Consider the following 22,486-nt stretch of genomic DNA (forward strand, 5'->3'; position numbering starts at 1 on the left):
TAGAATTCTCAGACAATAATAATTAATAGAATCTTATGATCCCAAGCAGAGTTTTACTTTCTCTTGTTTTTGCTCAAACTCCTCCAACTCACCATTCCATTGACACTCTACTAGGCTTTGAGAGTAGCTGAAGAATAATTATTCCCCAGGAACTGTAACTTTCGACTCTTCCAAAGTGAAAATTCACTTCTGAAAATCTACCAACATACTGTTTAAAGACCAGACACATGTTGAGGATATGTAATGTTTATTAAAAAAAAAAAGCCTCAGAACAGTCAGTGTGAATGAAGAGAACATGGCATATCTAGTTATGTTTTAATGTTTTGCATTTTACTGGAGAACTCACTTGCATAAAATTGCCTCTAAGCAAATGTGTGTCTTGAAAGGGTTAATTTCAGATGTTTTTGAAGGATAGGATGACCTCACTGCTTCACACTGCTGGAGGAAGAGTGAAATATAGCCCAGATAGCTCCATCTGTGCATTGAAGATGACTTCATATGTTCTAATTGCTTGCAGATATGGAAACTACATTCAGGTGTCTTTTCCAATGACTAGATTTTGTAAAAAATAAAAATCTCTGAGATGTTTCTGAACTTGAAAAGGAAAGATTCCTAATGGTAGTAATGTAAAGAGCCCAAGTTTGTCCCTGCTTTGAACTCTTAATTTCTGCTTCTCTAAATTGACCCTTGCTTCTGATGCATGAATCAGATCAGTGCAAGAGATGGTGACTAAATTATAAGAAAGATTTTATTTTTGGGGGGCGACATTGTTATTCCATTGGTAAAGAAATTCTTTTTACCAGTGCAGATTAATACATGCTCCACAAATGATAATCAGAGAGTTGATAAGGGACATTTGAGAAAACAAATTACTTGTTGGGAGTCATATAGCCAACACAGAGGTGGATTGTGAACTCATCTTCCTGTCTCTGGAACTAATTGTTCAGTATCTTATATTATGATATGACAGATACCCTAAAAACTAAAAAAACTTTTCTGCATTATCCCATAATCTATGAATGTGACTTGATCTAAATATTCTCTCAAATGATCAAAAATGTTTCTGGTTAACTCCATATGAGAAATAAAATGTATAATTAAAATAATGAAATTAACTTGGAGTCAGAAAAACTGAGTTTAACCCTAATTCTAGTAATTACTACTCATGTGATCTTATATAAAGTCATGTTTAGGTGAATGGCATAGTGAATAGAGTACAGAGCCTGGAATCAGAAAGACCTGAGTTCAAATGGAGTCTCCAATGCTTCCTGGCTGTGTGACTTATGGGCAAGACACTTAATCTCCACCTGCTTCAGTTTCCTCAAATGTTAAAAATGAGGTAATAGAACCTTCATTCCAGGATTGTTGTGAGGATCAAATGAAATAATATTTGTAAAGCTTTTAGCACAGTGCTTGGCATATAGTAGGTGTTTAATAAATAAATGTTTCCTTCCTTTCTTTCTCCTTGGACCTTAATTTTCTCTCCCATAAAATTGAGGGTTTGGAGTAGATGACTTCTTTTATCCTTTCTAGCTCTATATCTTTGATCTGATATATTCTATGAAGACCTTAAATGCTTGTTGTATCAATAAACAAGAATCAATATAACTGCAAAAGCTGGAGGTAGAGGGAAAGTCAGAGAGAATAATTTCTGTGGTATCCTAATGTAAGACTGGCAACAAGTTATTGCATAAACAGCATTGAACTGAAAGTTCCTATAAACACCCCTGATGCTTCTATGAGTATACTTTGATTTTTAAAAAAACACAAATGAATATTATGCTTGTTAAAAACATTTTCTGAATCTATTGAATTAATCATGATTTTGGATGCTTTTGTTTTGAATATGATTAATAATATCGATAGTTCTTTTTTTAATGTTGGATTATCCCTGCATTCCTAGCATAACTCCAACATTGTCATAATGAATGGTTTCTTGAGTGAATTGCTATATTTTGAAAAGATTTTATTGAAAAAAATTTTGAATTAATATTGATGTTGATTTTGACCCATAGTTTTCCTACAATATTTTATTCTTTCTTGGTGTAGTGCTAAGTTTATCTCATAAAAGAAGTATGGAGGAATACTTTCTCAATTTTTGAGAATAATTTATATGCCAACTTAGTGTCATTCTCTCTCTCTCTCTCTCTCTCTCTCTCTCTCTCTCTCTCTCTCTCTTTCTCTCCCTCCGTCCCTCCCTCCTCCCCGCCCTCTCTCTCTCTCTCTCTTTCTCTTTCCTGAGGCAGTTGGGGTTAAGTGACTTCCCCAGGGTCACACAGCCAGGAAATGTTAAGTGTCTGAGGTCAGATTTGAACTAAGGTCCTCCTGACTTCAGGGCTGGTGCTCAACCTATTGTAACTCTTTTTGTAGTGGGAAAGAACTGGAAATTGAAGGGAAGCCCATCAATTGATAAATGGTTGAACAAGTTACTATTATTCTATAAGAAATGATGAGTAGATGGATTTCAGAAAAACCTGGAAGGACTTACATAAACTGATGCTGAGTGAAGTGAACGGAACCAGGAGACTATTATACATTGTAATAGCAACATTATGTGATGATCAACTATGATAGGCTTAGCTCTTCTCAGCAATGATCCAAGACAATTCCAAGGGACTTATGAAGGAAAATGTTTACCACATCCAGAGAAAGAACTATAGAGTCTGAATACAGATTGAAGCAAATTGTTATTTTTTGTTTTTTTTTTCTTTCTTATGATTTTTCTCTTTTCTTCTGAGTTTTCTTTTACAACATGACTAATGTGGAAATATGTTTAAGATGATTGTAGATGTATAACCTATATCAAATTGCTTGCTGTTGTGGGGAGGAAGGAAGGAAAGAAGGTAGGGAGAAAAATTTGGAGCTTAAAATCTTACAAACTTGAATATTGAAAACAATCATTATCTGTAATTGGAAAAATACTATTAAGTTTAAAAAAAAAAAGATCTTACTCATTTTTACAAATGGGCCTTCATTTCAAGATCAAGGCTTGGTGCCAGTTAGAAAAGTTTTCAGTTTCCCAAAGACACCCAGCTCATTCTTCATAGCCTGTTCAATTCTGTTAAGTAGGATAGCATGAAATATACCCATCATGGCTTTAAACATGTGTGATAATGCTTTTCCGTTTTTAAGGGTCATCATCTTGTTCATCCTCTTTTACACTGTACTAGAATGTGGGTGTCTTTAGGGGACAATCTATAGTAACTCTAAAAAAAAAGTCCTCTTCCCTAGATCATAATAAAAGGCCCAGCATGTGAGAAGTGATGCAATTTCTTATTTTCCCTAAATGCAAAATCATTATTCAGGTGAGTCTGTCCCAGTAGAGTGAATAGTTTTCATTTTAGAAGTATTTTGACCATCATGAGGTTTTAATATACAGAGATAAGGTTATAAATGAAAAGGGGTTAAAGAAAACTTGAGTCTAGTTTTAGGAACATTTAGGAATGGCATGTTCAATCAGAATGTAGGATAGCTTCCCAGGGGAAGCTGTGAAAACTCCATGAGTTGGGATATTTATAACTAGACTCAACTAAGGAATAAAAATATGCAAAAGGGAATGAACCATTTTGCATTGGCAGAGAATAAACTGGCTGACCTCATTGATCTTTTGCATTTCAAAATTCTGCAAGCATATGAAAAAAGGGCAAATATTTTCTTTTCTCATTGAAAATACTAACAACTTGGACATCATGACTTCTGCATAAAAGAAAAAAAAACTATGTTACTGAGATGCTATACCAGAAGTTCTATTGAAAGCAAGCACTTCTTCAAGTCTATTCTACAGTTAATTGAATTTGTTGGAATTACATTTTAAAAGGAAGTATATAAAAAGAGATAAATATATGTATTCCTTGAAAAACAAACTTCCCAGGTTGTTTACTTATTTCCCATGGCCTACTATTCTTCTACTCCAACTCTCTACACTCAGAGATGAATATAGTATCTTGATCTTTCTGTCACCTACCAATGTTCCACTTCCATTTTCATGAGCTCTTAAAATTCCTTTATTTGATCATAATTTTTTATCATTCTATTTTGTTGTGGTATTTTCTTTGCCATAAATATATGCATGTTTGTGTTTATATGTATATACACATGTGTGTATATATGTATATTTCTTATGAGCCCTATTTTTTTTTACTTCTCTGATCTCAACCCTTCTATTGTCAGCTCTCTACCCTTTATCTAATAATGAAACTGTTCAATTCTATATGTACTCTCAAGCTTTCTGCACCTTTATCTATTGCCAACCATACCCTACCCCAAATCTGTACTATCATCATCTAATACTTTGATTTCTATTCTTTTACTGAACACCTAGATATAGAGAAAAAATTTAAAAAGCCTGCTCTCTAGGTCTAATATAAATTTATTTTATATAATTTTAACTGGGCCCTCACATGTAATCCCACTACATCTCCATAATTGATTCCTGATCCCAGCTAAGATAAGGGCTCTTCCAAATCTTGTCATCCCTCTTTGAATATCCCATGATTTCCCCTTTTCCTACCTTTTTAGCTGAGAATTTTGACTTATATTTCACTAAAAAAAAAATAGACCTTTCATCTGGAGCTTCCTCCTTTCCCCCTCCTCTTCATTTCATTTCACTTGCATGCTTTCCACCACTATCTCCTTTACCCATGTCCAACATAAAAAGGTGACCTTACTCCCAGCAAGGGAAACCAAAACATTCACAAGGTATCCCATTCTAATCTATTTCCAGCAGATAACAGATTCATTTCTCCAGCATCCCTATCTTACTATTCTTCAGTCTTCTCATATCTTCTAGTTACTTTACTGTCATCAAAAAGCATATTCTTGTCTTGTTCAATCTTAAAACAAAATGTCTGTCACTTGATCTTTTCATTGCTGCTAGGTATCATTCTATATATTTTCTCCTTTTTAAGGATAAAGTCTTTGAGAAAGTCATTTACAATTGATGTCTCCCTTTCCTTTTTTTTTTTTTTTAAATTCCTTCTAAATCCTCAGAAGTCTGACTTTCAATCTCATCATCCAACTGAACATCTCTCCAATGTTACAAACGTTTGCTTTATTGCCAAATACAGTAAGCTTTTCTAAATCCTCATACTTCTTTAGCTCTTGGCAATCCCTGACACTGTCAATCATCCTCTTTTCCTTAATGATTTCTTCTCTTTAGATTTTTGTGACAGTGGTCCTTCCTGGTTTTCCTACTAGTCAGACAACTCTTATTTCCTTTTTTGACTTTTTTTTTGTAGATTATGTCTGTTAACTCTGAGTGACTCCTAAAGCGCTCTATCCTAGGTACTCTCCTTTTCTCCTCCTAAACTGTATTTCTTGGTGATCACATTGGCTCCCATGGATTCAGTTATCATTTCTCTGTAGGAATTCTTCATTCAATTTATCCAGCCTAAGCTCTCTCCTTACTTCCAATCTCATATCCAACTCTCTACTGGATATCTCAAATTGAATGTCTTAGAGGCATCTTAAACTCAATATGTCTAAAACTGAACTCATTATCATTCCTCTAAACCTTCTCCTCTTTTTAAGTTCCACCTTGGCATCCCTATTCTCCCAGCTTGCAACATGGGATTCATCTTCAACTCCTTATTCACTCTCATCCACCATATCCAATCTTCTGTCAAGTCCTGTCAATTATTCCTTAGCAATATTTTTTCTATATGCTCCTTTCTCTCCTCCATTATTACCAGCTTCCTAGATCAGGTCTTCATCATCTCACATCGAACAATTGCAATTTCCTTCTGGTGGTTTTTCATGACTCAAATCTTTCTACACTCCAATATCTTTTCCACTCAACTACTAAAGTGATATTTCTAAAATTCATGTCTAACCACATCAGTCCCTCCCCTGTCCTTTATTCAATTAGCTCCAGTGACTCGCTGAGTTTGCTTTTTAAATACATTCATAATTTAGTTCCTTTCTAGTTTTCCAATTTTATTAAATTTTACTTCCCCCCATGTATTCTGCAATCCAGTGATACTGGTCTGTTCCTTGCACAATATATACCATCTTCTCATTCCTTATTCAGTACATTTTCACTGGTTATCTTCCATGCCTGGAATGCTCTCCTTCTGAGTCTTTGCTTCCTGGATTTCTTCAAATTCCAGCTAAAATGCTATTTATTGCAAGAAGCCTTTTCCAGTTCTCTTTAATGCTAATGTCTTTTCTCTGAGATTTCCTTCCATCTCTTCTCTATGCGCATCATAGTTTTTTGCTTGTTGCCACCCATTGCATTATGAGCTCTTTGAGGTTGGGGATATTTTTGCCTTTCTTTTTATCCCCAGCACTTGCAGTGCTTGACACATAGTAAGCACTTAATAAATGCTTGTTGATTTTTGTAGTTATTGTGTATATTGATTTTTTTTCCTAATTCTGTGTGCTTCACTTTGAATTTATTCATGTAAGTCCTCCTCTGTTTCTCTGTAATTATAATAGGCATATTTTTCTTATAATGCATTGATATTCTCTTACTTTCATGTCTCACAGCTTGTTTAGCAATTCAATTGATGAGCATCAATTTTTCCCCAATTCTTTTTCACAATAAAAAGTACTAATATAAATACATTGATTTATATATTGGGTCTTTCTTACTTTATTTCATCATTATCCTCCTTGTTGTATATGACTAGCAAAGCTATTTCTGGTATAAAGAACACGGATATTTTAGACCTTTTCTTAGCAAAATTCCAAAATACTTTCTAGAATGTTTGGATCAATTCATAGCTTCACCAACAGTAATTAGTGTATTTGTCTTTCCATAAGAAAGATTATCTCACCCAAACCCCTTATTTTCCAAATTTAGAAATTCATGTTTAGTGAGGCAATATGATTAGCTCAACACCCATAGTTAGTTGTATCTAAATGCATTTTTAATCATTTGAATCATAGGAAAAACACTCAGAGGATAGGCTTTTTGAAAGGAATTTTGGTCTTTTTAAAATCAAACATCCTCTAATTTATCATTTGTATAAATCCCATCCCTCTTCCCAATATGTCAAGACTATTTAAAATCATACAGTATGTATTTATGACTTGTGATTAAATAGGTTTAAAAATAATAGCTAGCACTTTAAGGTTCGTGAAGCCTGACTAATATTATCTAAATTTATTCTAAGTACAATTCTAGGAGGTTGGTGCTATTATTATCTTTATTTTACAGATTAGGAAACTGAAGTAGACTGAGATTAGGTTGATTTGATTTCCAGTCAGGGAACCAAATGATGAGGTCAAGGGACCAAATGATGGTGGTGACAGTGCAGAGAGTTGTGGGAACCCCACTTAGGTCAGTGCAGGTCCAACGTGAAAGAATTCACGAACCCTAAATATTAGACTGTCAAAAGGAAGTTTATTGGCACTGAGAAATCAGCTTTTGCTAGGAGACTGACTTCTTCAGTGGCAAGGTCCAGACAGAGAGACAAAGGTCCTGCAGAGAAATCCTGGCAGAGAGATAAAGAGGGGTTAACACTGAGAAGAGAATGTCTTCACAGGAGGCAGTTGTCCTGGCAGGCAGCTATGCCAAAGAGAGATCCCTTGGCATGGCATGACTTCTGTTTTTAGGCCTCTGCCAAGAAATGAGACCCAAAATTGCCCTTTAAATAGGAAATCTGAGACTGAAGTTTCAATTGAATGCAATATTGTCACTACCCCCAGGCCTAGATTTCCAGTTGAATGAGACCACTTAAGTTTGAGTTAAGTAGGGAGTGGTCCTGGGCCAATCTTAATGAAACCACTTAACTGCCCCAAAGGATGGGTCCTTGTCAGGAGAGTTTCAGAGGTTACCCCAAAAGTCAAGAAGGACAGTTTTAAGGAAGACAGTTACAGAGTTCCCCCATCAAGGTGACTTGCCTAGGAAAGTTAGTATCTCAGACAGGATTTGAACCTTTGGTTTTCCTAGCATTCTAAATTGTCATAGCCTCTACAAAAAAACAAAAAAAAAAAACCCCTCAAAAACATGAAATACTCCAAAATCAACCAAAAAATGACTACCAACTATATTATAAGCTCCTGTGCACAGGACATAGCACTGCATTTATTTATTTGTTTGTTCCTTTATTTATAATGTAAAATTTTTGAAAATTGAGTTTTTGTCTTCTTTCTCACCCCTCTTCTACTCATTTAGAAGAGAAGCAAAATTTTGTCAATTATATATGTGAAATTATGCAAAACATATTTCCATATTAGCCATGTTGCAGCAAAAAAATAATAAAAAGCAAGAAAACAAAGTGGAATAAAAAGTATGCTTCAATTTGCACTTTGATTTCATCAGATCTTGTAGATAACCTTTTTTTTTTCATCATGGGTCCTTTAGAATTGTCTTAGATCATTGTTTTGATCTTTCACATTTGTTCATCCTTACATTATTGCTGTTACTATGTACAAAATTCTCTGGTTCAGCTTGCATCACTTTGCATCAATTTCCACATTTTCCCAGGTTTTTGTGGAAACCATCCTTGCTTATCATATAACATAACATCATAATATTCCAGCACAATCTTATACCACAACTTGTTCAGTCATTCCCCAATTGATGGCACAATATTGATTGTACCTAATAAAAGCCTATAAAAGTTTTGTTGACTGAATTAATAAGTGAAAAAATATCTACATTGTAACTTTAGATAAATTGATCTGGACTTTAGGATGGTATAATGAATAGAGTTGAACCTAGAGTCAGAAAGAGCTGAATCCAATTTTGGCCTCAGATACTTTTTAGCTATGGGACGTCAAGAAGATTTTCTTCTATCTACCTCAGTTTTCTCATCTGAAAATTAGGAATAAAATAATTGCACCTATTTCCCAAGATTATTCTGAGGATAAAATGAAATATTTGTAAAATGTTTTGTAAGCCTTAAAGTATGCCACATAAATGCTAACTATTTGCTATTACAAAAGAATTACCTTGACCCATAGGAATAAAAGGAATGAGCAGTTTCTGAACGGTATAAATGGCTTGTGTAAGTTATACCTACATTTGCCTTAGAGCTAGCCTCATTTAGTTTGCCAAAGTGCGACTTCAGACAATATTTTGTGATTCAGGTGGTCCCTTCTTGTAATCTTTACTTAATTCTTATACCAATAAGTAATATGGATGTTCACCAATTAATTATGGAAACTGGGGAATTATTTGGCAAATATATTTCTCTAATGAGATCTATTAGAAATGTAAGAGGGCAAAGAAAAAAAATGCTGGTGTCCTAGCAAGTTAGAAATGAATGTCATTGCTATGATTTTCCAAAAAGAACAAAACAAAAAAGCCCCACAAAAACCATAGAACTGCTCTAAGGTGCTAATGCAGGAAGGATGGGGTGCTTCCTTACTGGAGGGTTCTTTCTCAACTGCTTTTCACAAAATAGCCTTTGACTATTACCTTATGTGCCTTCATCAGTCATGCTGCCACTGGGCATCACTCCCAGGCTGTCAAGTAGTTAGTCCTCTATATCACCATCAACATATCCCTACCCTCCAATCCCAAGAGGCCAAAGGTGAACCCAGTGAGAGAAGTCCTGTAAAGAAAAGATCTGCTGGTTAGACCATCCATAGAATGAGTGGGAAATTGGGGTGTGGTAGGGGAAATTTATTAAGTACTTAGTATTTGCCAACCACTATATTAAGCCTGGGGTGGGGAGAATATGGAAATGAAAGCTAGGTCTGCTCTCAAGCATATTCTAATCAAGAAAACCATGCATCCTCCACCAACTCAATTTGTCTTAGGCACAATTATTCCTAGTCATTGTTCTGGATATTTTTAAAAACAAGTACAGAAAAAAAGTGATGATATGGTTTGGCTCTACCTGGCTTCACAATGTTTTCTGACACCTCGCTAAATACAAATCTCCAAATATGAGTTGACAAGATGGAAGCCAATGGTTTTGATTGAAATATGTCTTGCTCTTTTTACGCTTAATGCTTTAGTTGCCTCTGTTAAAGATACATCAAGCAACAAAATACCATATGAATGCCTTGGTAAGTCTGAGCAGGAGGGGTGATTAAATTTCTACATTATCTAATTCCAGTGATGCTGCTGATGTAGCAACATGTTCTAGTAATGCCTGCATTTATCAGAAGCATCAGAGGGGATAGAATGCAATAAATAGAAGAGATATGCAATAACATTTGTTCTCTTCATCTTTTCTCATTTTAAGCTTAGCACATTCTACATTAGGATCTCCTAGTGATCTTCCTAAAAGGGACAATAAGTGTATTTCATTAAATGTGTCTACACAATTTGGTTCTGAAAAAAAGAAGGATCTGTATTACTTTCTTCCAAAAAAAAATATGTGGAATAAGAAGTAAAAATCTTTGGTATAAATTTTCAATTAGCTTGTAACTTTATCATTCTGTAACTTTTTTAGGGAATACCTATTCATTCCCTGATGAAAGACCACATGGAGGAAGTTGATACATTCTGCCCCATTGGAATGTTCTATTATCTCTGAATCCCAAATCTGCAAACAGGAAAATCAATTATTAAGAAGCTGTCAAAGTGCCAAATTCTTCCTCCATTACCTGCATCTAACTCCAATTAGTACAATAGACAGGATCTGGCTAACCCTGATTTTTTTTTTTTTTTAAAGGTGGCCTTTGTACTGATCCAGGAGTCTTTTCAACAAATAAGGTTGTTTGTTTTAAATCTCAATTCATTTTATACATCCTGTTTTTATCTTTTCTTTCCCTAAGAATTGGCCTCATTACTTATTAAGCATTGTTTCTATACAGTTAAGCATTTTAAAAGTTCTTTAGCATCAGGTTAAATGTTCATAGGATTTAATTTTTTCCTAATATTCTGATGACAACTACTTACTTGTTGAATCTTACATGAGCACTTATGGCAAAGTATTTGCATTTGACTCCCTGATTATCCAAAGTGAGGAAGCTTAGTCTGTCTACATTTGGCAAAGGAGAGTCCCTCCTACTAAGTGTTAGAACTAACCAATTCACTTGAGATCGGGTAGCAGACCTGTTCAATGAAATGTAATTAGAAGTTAGTTTTTTCTTCCTAATAAGGAATATGTCCATCCTCTATAGAGAAAAATATTTCCAAATGTCTTAGAAGGAAGTTCACTGGCACATACATTCATTAAATTTATTTGATAATTCTAGAACTTTAAATGTTATTCAATGATTATTTTAAGTCATCTTGGGCAAAGTACAGCAAGACTACTGATCAATCAACAAGTCTGTATTACGTACCTACTATGTGCTAGGCACAGTATGAGTTACTGGGGATATAAAGACAAAGATAAAACAGTCTCTGCCCACACAAATTAAGTCTGATCTAACCAATTGGAAAAATATTAAATGCTCTTGGATAGGGCGAGCGAATATAATAAAGATGACAATATTACCTAAACTAATCTATTTATTTAGCGCTATACCAATCAGACTCCAAAAAACTATTTTAATGACCTAGAAAAAATAACAACAAAATTCATATGGAAAACAAAAGGTCAAGAATTTCAAAGGAATTAATGAAAAAAAATCAAATGAAGGTATTAGCTGTACCAGATCTAAAATTATATTATAGAGCAGCAGTTACCAAAACTATTTGGTATTGGCTAAGGAATAGATTAGTTGATCAGTGGAATAGGTTAGGTTCAAGGGATAAAACAGTCAACAAATATAGCAACCTAGTCTTTGACAAACCCAAAGACCCCAGCTTTTGGGATAAGAACTTACTGTTTGATAAAATTGCTGGGAAAAATTGAAACTAATATGGCAGAAACTAGGATTGATCCACACTTAACAACCAGTACACCAAGATAAGGTCAAAATGGGCTCATGACCTAGGTATAAAGAATGAAATTATTAATAAATTAGAGGAACACAGGATAGTTTACCTCTCAGACCTGTGGAAGGGGAAGGTCTTTATGACCAAAGAAGAACTAGAGATCATTACTGATCACAAAATAGAAAATTTCAATTATACCAAACTGAAAAGTTTTTGTACAAACAAAACTAATGCAGACAAGATTAGAAGGGAAGCAATAAACTGGGAAAATATTTTTACAGTCAAAGGTTCTGATAAAGGCCTCATTTCCAAAATATATAGAGAATTAACTCTAATTTATAAAAAATCAAGCCATTCTCCAATTGAAAAATGGTCAAAGGATATGAACAGACAATTCTCAGATGAAGAAATTGAAACTATTTCTAGTCGTATGAAAAGATTCTCCAAGTCATTATGAATCAGAGAAATGCAAATTAAGACAACTCTAAGATACCACTACACACCTGTCAGATTGGCTAAGATGACAGGAGAAAATAATGATGATTGTTGGAGGGGATGCGGGAAAACTGGGACATTGATGCATTGTTGGTGGAGTTGTGAATGAATCCAACCATTCTGAGAGTAGTTTGGAAACTATGCTCAAAAAGTTATCAAACTGTGCATACCCTTTGATCCAGCAGTGTTACTACTGGGATTATATCCCAAAGAGATTATAAAGAAGGGAAAGGGACCTGTATGTGCACGAATGTTTGTGGCAGCCCTTTTGTAGTAGCTAGAAACTGAAACTGAATGGATGTCCATCAGTTGAGAATGGCTGAATAAATTGTGATATATGAATATTATGGAATATTACTGTTCTGTAAGAAATGACCAACAGGATGATTTCGTAGAAAGGCCTGAGAGACTTACACTGAACTGATGCTGAGTGAAATGAGTAGGACCAGGAGATCATTATATACTTCAACAACAATACTATATGATGACCAGTTCTGATGGACCTGGCCATCCTCAGCAACGAGATCAACCAAATCATTTCCAGTGGAGCAGTAATGAACTGAACTAGCTACGCCTCAGAGAAAGAACTCTGGGAGATGACTAAAAACCATTACATTGAATTCTAATCCCTATATTTATGCCCACCTGCATTTTTGATTTCCTTCACAAGCTAATTGTACAATATTTCAGAGTCTGATTCTTTTGTACAGCAAAATAACGTTTTGGTCATGTATACTTATTGTGTATCTAATTTATATTTTAATGTATTCTTAACATCTGCTGGTCATCCTGCCATCTAGGGAGGGGGTGGGGGTAAGAGGTGAAAAATTGGAACAAGAGGTTTGGCAATTGTTAATGCTGTAAAGTTACCCATGCATATATCCTGTAAATAAAAGGCTATCAAAAAAAAAAAAAAAAAAAACAGTCTCTGCCCCCAAGGAACTTACCTTATTCAAAAAGATATATAACATGTACATAGATTTTATCTAATATGTACATAAATTAATATAAGAAGCATAAAAAGTAGCAAAAAGTAACTTCAAGAGTTCTGGAGAAAACTACAGACTATGTATATATATTTGGGGGTGATATGCACAAAGATGTAATTGAGCCCATAAGATCTGATGAGATCATTTCTTTTAGAGTATGGCAGGGAGTAGGAGTAGAGATAGGAAGGCAGTGGAATAAGAAAAGATTTATGTATGAGATGATGGTTGGACATAGTATAGGTGATGGAAACTGGGGATTGAAGTAGCTGGGTATTGTGTATGAGTTTCTGGGGTAGTCAAAATGATTCTGTAACCAGACTAACATTTAGTGTCAACTGTTTATTCTCTTTATAAGATTAGGTACACTCAAAAGATGTCCTATATTGAAAGCCAACACTATCCTTCCAATTTCCGAGTCTATGGAAGCTCATATCTTCTAGTACCTTTGTTGTTCTTAAGTTGCAGGAACTCCAGTGGATCTTAGATGTATGTAAATCCCTTTTGATTAACTCTGTCTACTATCTATCTCTCCCAAAAAGAATTTAAGCAAGCTATTTACACCTTAATGAAGTGGGGAGAGGGTTGGGATTAAATGATCTATTAGGCTTTCTCTTTTCTAATCTATCATTCTATGATATTTTATAGTTGTATAATATTAGTTGATAGTGAGGATACTATGCTATTAGGTCTCTGGGGGCTGTCACTAAATTCAGACTTGTTATTAGATTTGAGCCTTGTGATTAAATGTCAGGGAAAAGTCACACTCAGAAGTGGAGAATTTGTGGAGCACTCATCTCCCAAGCCCCAAATCCCTGGGATTATAGGCTTTTTGAATACTTTTCATCCTCTTAGACCTTGGTGTTCTTGGGAGCAGGATGTCACTCTCCTTCACTCCAAACTACTTCATGTCCTGAAGTGGCAACAAGCATATTATATAGCAATATATTATGTGTATATGTATATATCTTAAGCAACATATGTTATATAACAATAATGATGTTATATAATACCCTCTGAGAATTTCTGCCTATTGTGCCCTGAAATTTTCATGCCTCAGCTCTTTTAATGACATTTTCTCGAAGACATACTTAAGCTCCATAGCCTTCACTGGTACTAACAGTGAGACATTGCCACAACAGCAGACTCAGCAAGAAAAACAGAGTTGATAATGATTAAACATATTAGATATTAAATCAGAAATTCTACCTGAAGAGACCAAAGAAGGGACATAGTACTGTCCTTTTGACCATTAAGTGGTTAAATGCAGATTTTAAAAGATAATGATGTTAAGCATGACTTATACTTAGGATCTTACACAGAAAAATTATGAACATTTTAAGTTAACAGAAAACACTGTGAAGAAAAGTTGGTCAGCCTGATAATAGTCTCTCCAGATATTATAATGTCATGGAAGCTATGTGGTGAAGTAGAAAGGACAGTGGAGTTATAAGACCAAGGTGTGGTTATGACAATCCTTTTAAGGAAAGACTTAGAGATAGAGAGGACCAAAATGGTGTCATTTCCTGGAGGAAAAGTAGGAAAAAAAATACTATAGAGAAAAACTAATAAGTTTATTGCTTTCTATGTCCCTCCATATATGAATTATGGAGCCAGGATAGATACAGCCTGTTGAACTTATTGAAGAATAAAGATAGGAAATTGGTTGATTTCCAAAGAAATAAATAGATAGCTAAAATCCACATGCATATGGCTATGAAAAATTAATATGAAATATTTGTGGGACATTGAAAAAGTGTTTGCTAAGACCAAAATAACTTCATCTATTCACTGATTTTAGGGTTTGGGGGATAGGGACTCCACCAGTGATATCATTGGTATACCAATTTCTAGATGAGCGAACTTTCTCTTTCACTGAAGATTGGTGCTTTCTCTATAATATATAGTCTTAGAGAATTACCAAAGTACTAAGAGTTTAAGTGATTTGCTTAGGGTTACATAGCCAGCAAATGTCAGGTCTTCCTGCCTCCAAGGTCAGTTCATTTTTTAAAATAATAGTTTATTTTTCTAAATATATGTAGAGATAGTTTTCAACATTCATTTTGTAAAACTTTGTGTTCCACATTTTTCTTCCTCCCTCCCCAAGACAGCAAGCAATCTGATATAGGTTAAACATGTGTAATTCTTGTAAACATATTTCCATATTTGTCATATATAAGAAAAATTAGACCAAAAGGAAAAAAAAATCACAAAACCACCCCAGAAAACAAACAACAACAATAACATAGGGTGATAACTCTATGCTTCAAAACACATTCAATCTTCATAGTTCTTTCTCTGAATGTGGATGGCATTATACATCCCAAGTCTTTTGGAATTGCAAGTCTAGTTCTTTATTCACTGTGACATACTGCCTCTCTGAGTTTAGTTGGATAGAAATTATTTTCTTGTATTCTTCACTGAATGAATGCTAAATTCAGATAATCCTGAAATGTGTAGAGCATTTTTAAAAAATACCTATAATATTATTGAAAATAGGCAACATAAATGGAAAGAATGGTAGTCTTGAAATCAGGAAGACTCAGATTCAAATTCTGCCTCTGACACTAATTGTGCTATCCTAAGTAAGTCATTCAATCCCTGTAAACCTCAAACAATACTTTCTAAAGTTTTTCTGCTAAATTATTGGATAATTTAAGTCTGAGTCAGTGGACTGAGTAATCACTCTAATAGGATCACAAATCTTTGAGTATTAATCCTTCACGAAGATATTGTTACCACAACTTTGAAACAGAACTGATATTTAAGCAGGTACTTGTATTCTTTTCCACATATATGTGAGTGTGTAAATGATTGTGTGTACTCAAGGTGGTGCTGCAGTGGCCCAAAAGAAGTAGCAGTAGGTGAAATAAGAAGATTAGGCAAATGTGTAAAACAGATGACTATATAAAGTATCAATATGATGATGTGCAGAAATGACCATATTTCCTATGCTTTGCAAACTGTTGCCTAGATTTTCACCCATGTATGATATATAATGAATCCTTCAAGTCAAAATTTGATCCATCATCACAAAGCAATTCCAGATCTTCCAGAGAAAATTATTTCAGATCAAAGGAATTCCAATATGGGAGAGGTGGAGTCCTAGGGAGTGAGTTTATTGCAGTTTGGGAAGCCCATGTGTCTTTCTTTTGCTATATAATAGGTCATGAGTTAAATTTGAATCTTTCTATTCATCATTTTTTTTTCTTCTTGAGTCAGCCCTCTTTGCCTACAAACATGCTGTGATGAAACACAGTAGATGTGCTATGAAATGCTCTGGCTTTCATTACAAGGAAATACCTAGGAGAACAATACTTTGTTCACTAGGGAAGGCACACGGGATTGTGAGAACTGTTTTCTGCATGTGCCATAAAAAAATGAAGGCAGGGAAGGGAGGGCCAGCATTAACCAGATTTTCTATGATGTTTTGTGTACAATATTTGGGGCCCTTGGGGTTGTTACAGAAACAGAGCTATTCAATTCCAAGGACCCAGTTCAGAAAAGGAAGAGAGATGTAGATTTCAATACATGTAACCAGAATTAAATGGCCCCTATCTGAGAGGAAACATCATATAATATTTATTTTTTCTATTATAAACCTGGTACTGTGAAAAGCTTTCCCCTAGGCATTGCATCAGAATGGAGATCTGCTTTCAGATAACATAGCTTTTGTACTTAATCTGGAATGGGTATAGAGGAATATTTTCATTGTGTTCAAAAAGCTAGGGACTTAGGGCATATTGTTCTACTTGAAAGCTATTCAATAGTGTAAGTCACTGTATATATAACATTATGGGTTCAGGGGCCCCAATATTTCAATATTCCAATGAATCTATGATTTTATCTAGGCAGATGTTCCTTTCAAGTAAAGTCAAAAAGCATTTATTAACTGATTACTATGTGCCAAACAGTGTGCCAAATTCTGGGAATGCACAGAAAGACAATCCCAGGTCACAAAAGTTTGTTTTCCTATAGAGGGGGGTTGGGGGGGAGGGTGGAAGACAAGACATAAAAGTTAGAAAGCAGGGAGTGGAGATAGAGGAGGAGGGGAAAGCATGATTTAAGAAAAGTTGGGGGAATCAGGAGTAGAGCCAGGAGAGGAATGAAAGTTGGCCAGGGTGCTTTCTTGAAAATGTATGCTGTGGGGGGAACCATCCAAAGAAATGGGCTAAAGAGACAGATTATACTTCCAATGTGAAAAGCTTGGAGTGGAGTAAATTTTCACTGTGAATAAGTTGTTGTGGCATTGTAGATAAAATCCAGAAAATTAGGAGAGTACAATGAGTAAGCAGTGAAGCCTTTTAGTTATGCAAGTCATTTATTTAGTACTTACTATGAAACTATGCTAAAAGCTGGGGATAGAAAGAAAAGTAAAAGATGATACCTGTTCTCAAGGAGCTTATAGTCTAAGAAGATAACATGCAACATACAACTATATATATATATATATATATATTTTTTTTTTTTCCATGCCTTCCTGCTTATCTGCCATTGGGGGTCCACTCAACATGCTAAAAAGACTTTCTTCAATTGAAGGAAATGAGTATACTTAGTCTAAAATTCTGGAGGAATATCATAACTATCTTTAATTACTTGCAAGAGCTGTTATATAGTGAAGGGTGCCATATGGAGGAGTAATGTGTAGAAGCTGCAATAAAACTCAATTGAGGTTTGTTTTCAAGACAAACATCCTAACAATTCGAATTGTTCCAAAAAGGGATGGATTGCCTTAAGAGATGATGATTCTCTCTTCTAGGAGATATTGAAGCCTAGCTTGGATAACTATTTGATGAATATATATAGTTCTTTTTTTATCTACATTGAACTATATGGTCATTGTGATCCCTTCAAGTTCTCTTCTTCTCTGATGAGAATGATACTGATTTTCTTGACATTGTCTGAATATTGGTAGAGCATGCAGGTTGTCCATGATTTGTCCCTTCCTCTTGTAATATGAACAGTCCTTCCTTGAAGTGGAGAGACATGTCATCTCACTTTTTTTCTGATAAAGCCCCTTGCATGTTATTCCTGTGTAAATCCACCTTTTATAATATGTAGTAGTCTGATCTACCATGAAACTCTCTATTTAACTTTGGATTCTATTATTATCTTGGCTATTGATTCTCAAATCTCTTTATCTAGCCATAATTTCTCTTCTGTTCTCCCTCCATCTAATATCTACTACTGTCTATTGGAATTTCAAAGTGGTTGTTCCATAGACATCTTAAACTTAAATAGAACTGATTATTTCCCTCTCAATAGTCCCATTTTCCTAACATCCCTATCACTGTTAAGAGTTCCCTCATTCTCCTGGTCCCCTAGGTTTGCAACTTAGGGGTTTCATCCTTGGTTTCTCACCCTCTCTGGAGTGGCTTGCTATTTTCTTCTCCAACTCATTTTTTTAGACAAGGAAACTGAGGCAAACAAGGTTAACTGACTTGCCTAGAGTCACACAACTAGCAAGTGGTTGAGAGGTCATATTTTAATTGAGGAAGATGAGTCTTCTTTATTCCAGGTTTAGCTCTCTCTCCATTGTATCACCTAGCTGTCCCATATCCAAACATAGATATATGCAAAACAAATGCAAAGGCTTAAGTGTTTTATTATTAAGGCTTCTCTATTGATGTTTATACTACTCCAAAGTGACTTATTTTCAATAGATCTCTGCGCCTCCCAATTCCAGTCCTCCCTTGTTTTAGTTTGTATAAATGATTAACTGGAAAATAACAGAAACTGTGGAAAAAATAATTCCATATTATCATAACTTTCCACCTGCTCACTTCCATATATATACAGACTCACATATAAATCATCATACATATTTCTGTCTCCCAAGGAGATCTTTCCTATTCATTCTATCTACTATATATTAAATTTTTTTTTTCAAAATCGGAATGCTAAATATCTATTTAGCTTGGTTCAGAGTCAAAGGGGAAATTTCCTAAAGATGGTTGATATTTTCACTTAAAGCCATAGTTAGAGCAAATGGGGGAAAGTATTTGATATACTTCATCTGATAAAGCATCAACTCTGTTCCAGAATACTAAGTATTTGGAGTAAAATAATTCTGCACAGTATTCAAATACATGTTTTCTTTGTGTGTGTGTTTTGTATCGTAGGTGGGAATGAGATCCCGAAATCAAGGAGGTGAAAGCTCATCAAATGGGCATTTGTCCTACCCTCAACCCTCTACCCTCACCATTGCTGAAGATAAAAACCATCCAGAAGATGCAAAGAAAAAGAAAAAAGCAAATAAAAAGGAGAGTGATGTCATGGTCTCAGCTACTGTCAAACGACACTTGAAAACATCTGGAGAAAGAGAAGAAGGGAACAAGAAATCTCTAGAGTTATCCAAAGAAGATCTCATCCGACTGCTTAGTATAATGGAGGGAGAATTGCAGGTAAGACTCACTTTTTCTAAGTTATTACTCCCATCTAATAATAAATGAATTATATATATATATATATGATACAATGGAGTAGAGGAGGGTTTGAGGAACTGGGAAGTTAGAATATTTGAGTAATTAACAGTGGAAAAAAATGTGGAGGATATCCTGAGAAAAACTATAGATAATGATGACCAGGATCTAGAATTAGCAATAAATTTCTATTGCATGAAAATGAAAAGAAGTAAGATTGTTGGGAGAACCTTGAAGTGGTTATGGGGGCAACCAGTAAATCAACAGATATTTACTATGTATTGTGCTAAACTTGGAGAGAAAAGCAAAGCAAAAATAGTTCCATCCCTTACGGAATGTGCATTCTAATAAGGGAGACAATGTAAAAATAAACATGTACAAGACACACATGATTTATATCATGTGACCTCAGGAATGAAGTATTCTGATTCTACCACCCCAAACAGTAAGTCAGGGGTAGGAACAAAAGTAATCCTGAAAAAGATGACCAAGTATATAATGGCACTTGGAAGAAGCCAACTCTTAGTAAGAACAGGAAGATGGAAAAAACAAGAGAGAAAATGATATACAATGAAATGAAATTTGTAGAAATTTGTACTGAGGGCAAAGTAAAATAGGCAAGTATATCTGAAGTGCAACGTTGGGATAGGATTGAGTTAGATGGTGATAAGGACAGAGAAAAATTGAGTTTAGGAAGGGGATTTGCACTTTAGCAATCAAGGATTCAATATCACAAGTATAAAAATAAGATTAAAAGGAGTAGGAATATGCTAACCATCTAGTGTTCCGTTGCTGTCACAGAATATTTCATTGAGTAGGGGTGTTAGATCTAACTTTGGGGTTTCTAAAAAATGTTGGTTCCTTGAAATTTCTTCATGAGGTGGATTCATCCATTACTGGGTCTTCTTAAACTTTTTGTAGTTGTGACTCATTTTTGCCCAAGAAATTTTTACTTGACTCAGGATATAGAGGTATATAAAAATAATTATACAAATCAAACATTTAATGATAATTAACCATAATTTTGTGCCTCCCAATTCAGTTATAAGACTCCACAGGGAATTGTAAACCACAGTCTCACTAAATTAGGACAAGATTCTGCACGTAATTGGTACGAAATGACTTATTCAATATCACAAAGCAAGTTGCAGATCGATAAAAGTTAAGCTCTACAGATTCCTAGACTGATCCTCATTATCCTTCTCTGACTTTTTTTCTGCCACTGACTCTGTCTTTCTGTTTTTGCATCTGTCTGTTTCCCTCTCTTTTTTAGCCTTGAACTGACTCTCTCTCCTTAGACCAAAAGTTGGGGTCACTAGTAATAATCATGTGGTCACCAAAATTTTTAACTCTTGGCTAATAATATTTCCAGAAGTGAGAAAAGAGAACTTATCTTGAGAGAAATGAAATGATTGTGTTCATATTAAGAACCTGTTGTTCTTTTTGCTGTAAATGATATGAATTCTAGAAAAGAGTAAGCTGAATTAATGCCCTTGTCAGCTTATCAGTGATTTCATTAGAGATTGTTTTTTGTGATCTACATTCCTTACTTGAATAAGTATTAATTCAATGTTATCTTTTGTGTAAATATACATGTGTGTGTACATGTGCACATGTAAAAAGAGATATAAGGAAATCCACAATGAAGGCGGGAACACTATTTATTTATATTTATTTATTTTTGTGTATGTATATATGTATAAAAACACCATGACAATAATGGAGCTTACCACTATTAGTAAGATCAAGAAAATAGGTCAGGAAAAATTACATTGTCATTTCACATGAAAAGATGAAAATTTACCAGAGTTTTATAGTTACTATCCATTTCCAGAAAAAATGGTTATTTTTTTTTAACCTTAACATTTAACATTAACAATTTCACTTCAGGAAGTCAGATTAAGTTGGTCTTAAGTGTTGAAATAGTCTTCAATAGAGACACTGTTGTCTTCCCATGGAATAAATAATGGATTTTCACTGAACTCTCTGGTGTAATGAACAAAGTATTGATTTTTGAGTTAGTGACTTAGATATTTATTATATCATTCCTGGATATATATTAATCATTCTAGATTTGCAGAGCATTCAGGAGTCTTAGGATGTATTTACTTTGTTGTAATAAGAAACACAGATCTAGCATTTCGTAACTATGGACAACTATGCTAAAATCTTACCAACAATCAAGAAGGAAGAAAAAAAATGTAAGATGCTCTTATAGTTATAGTCTAATATAAATTGAACAATGGGACTTTTTAAAGAAACTCGGCTCTTCTCTGCCTTTCTAATGTTTCTTGGCAGATTTTTGAGCATAGATGTCTCTCTTAATACAATAGTTACATTAGAAAAGTTGCATGTAAATTCATTTTGGAGGAAAAAATAAATATTTTATTAAATATGCTGAGAACTTTTCTTAAGGATTTGATGTTGTTCAGTTCCAATAATTTCTGATTCTTTGTGACTCTGTAGACATCTGTCCGTGGGGTTTGCTTTGCAAAGATATTAGAATGGCTTGCTATTTCTTTCTGCAGTATCCAACAAAGATTAAGTGACTTGCCTAGAAAATTTCTGAGATCACATTTGAACTCATATCTTTCTGACTCCAAGCTTACCTCTCTATCCACTGTGTCATCTAGCTGTTTCAATTTGTATATACATAAGTATGTACATGTTCATCTTAATCACTGAATGGGCGTGACTTCAGTCACACTGAGACATGTTGAAGACCTTAGTTTAAAAGAGCCAAAGTCTCCCATTTTACCCAGAACCATTTGCAATCATCTTGATCTATATCTTGCCACTGGACCCAGATATATCTAGAGGGAAAGTGAGGCAGGTGACTTTGTACAGCCCTTTGT

At 34.6% G+C, this 22,486-nt stretch overlaps 1 protein-coding gene across 5 annotated transcripts in view; it reads left to right on the plus strand.

Annotated features, from left to right (window-relative positions):
* The window catches only part of FILIP1 (filamin A interacting protein 1), a 311,913-nt gene that overhangs the window by 128,416 nt on the left and 161,011 nt on the right, over nucleotides 1-22,486 (plus strand). For 4 of the 5 annotated variants that reach the window (XM_031964617.1, XM_031964616.1, XM_031964615.1 and 1 more), the window contains exon 2: nucleotides 19,332-19,613. In XM_031964617.1, the coding sequence (XP_031820477.1) occupies nucleotides 19,332-19,613 (282 nt within the window). Of the gene's footprint in view, nucleotides 1-10,574; nucleotides 10,616-19,331; nucleotides 19,614-22,486 lie in introns of all 5 variants that reach the window. The other variant, XM_023503080.2, reaches the window with a different exon arrangement.

This window comes from Sarcophilus harrisii, chromosome 4 (genome assembly GCF_902635505.1).
Source record: "Sarcophilus harrisii chromosome 4, mSarHar1.11, whole genome shotgun sequence".
Classification (NCBI taxonomy): Eukaryota; Metazoa; Chordata; class Mammalia; order Dasyuromorphia; family Dasyuridae; genus Sarcophilus; species Sarcophilus harrisii.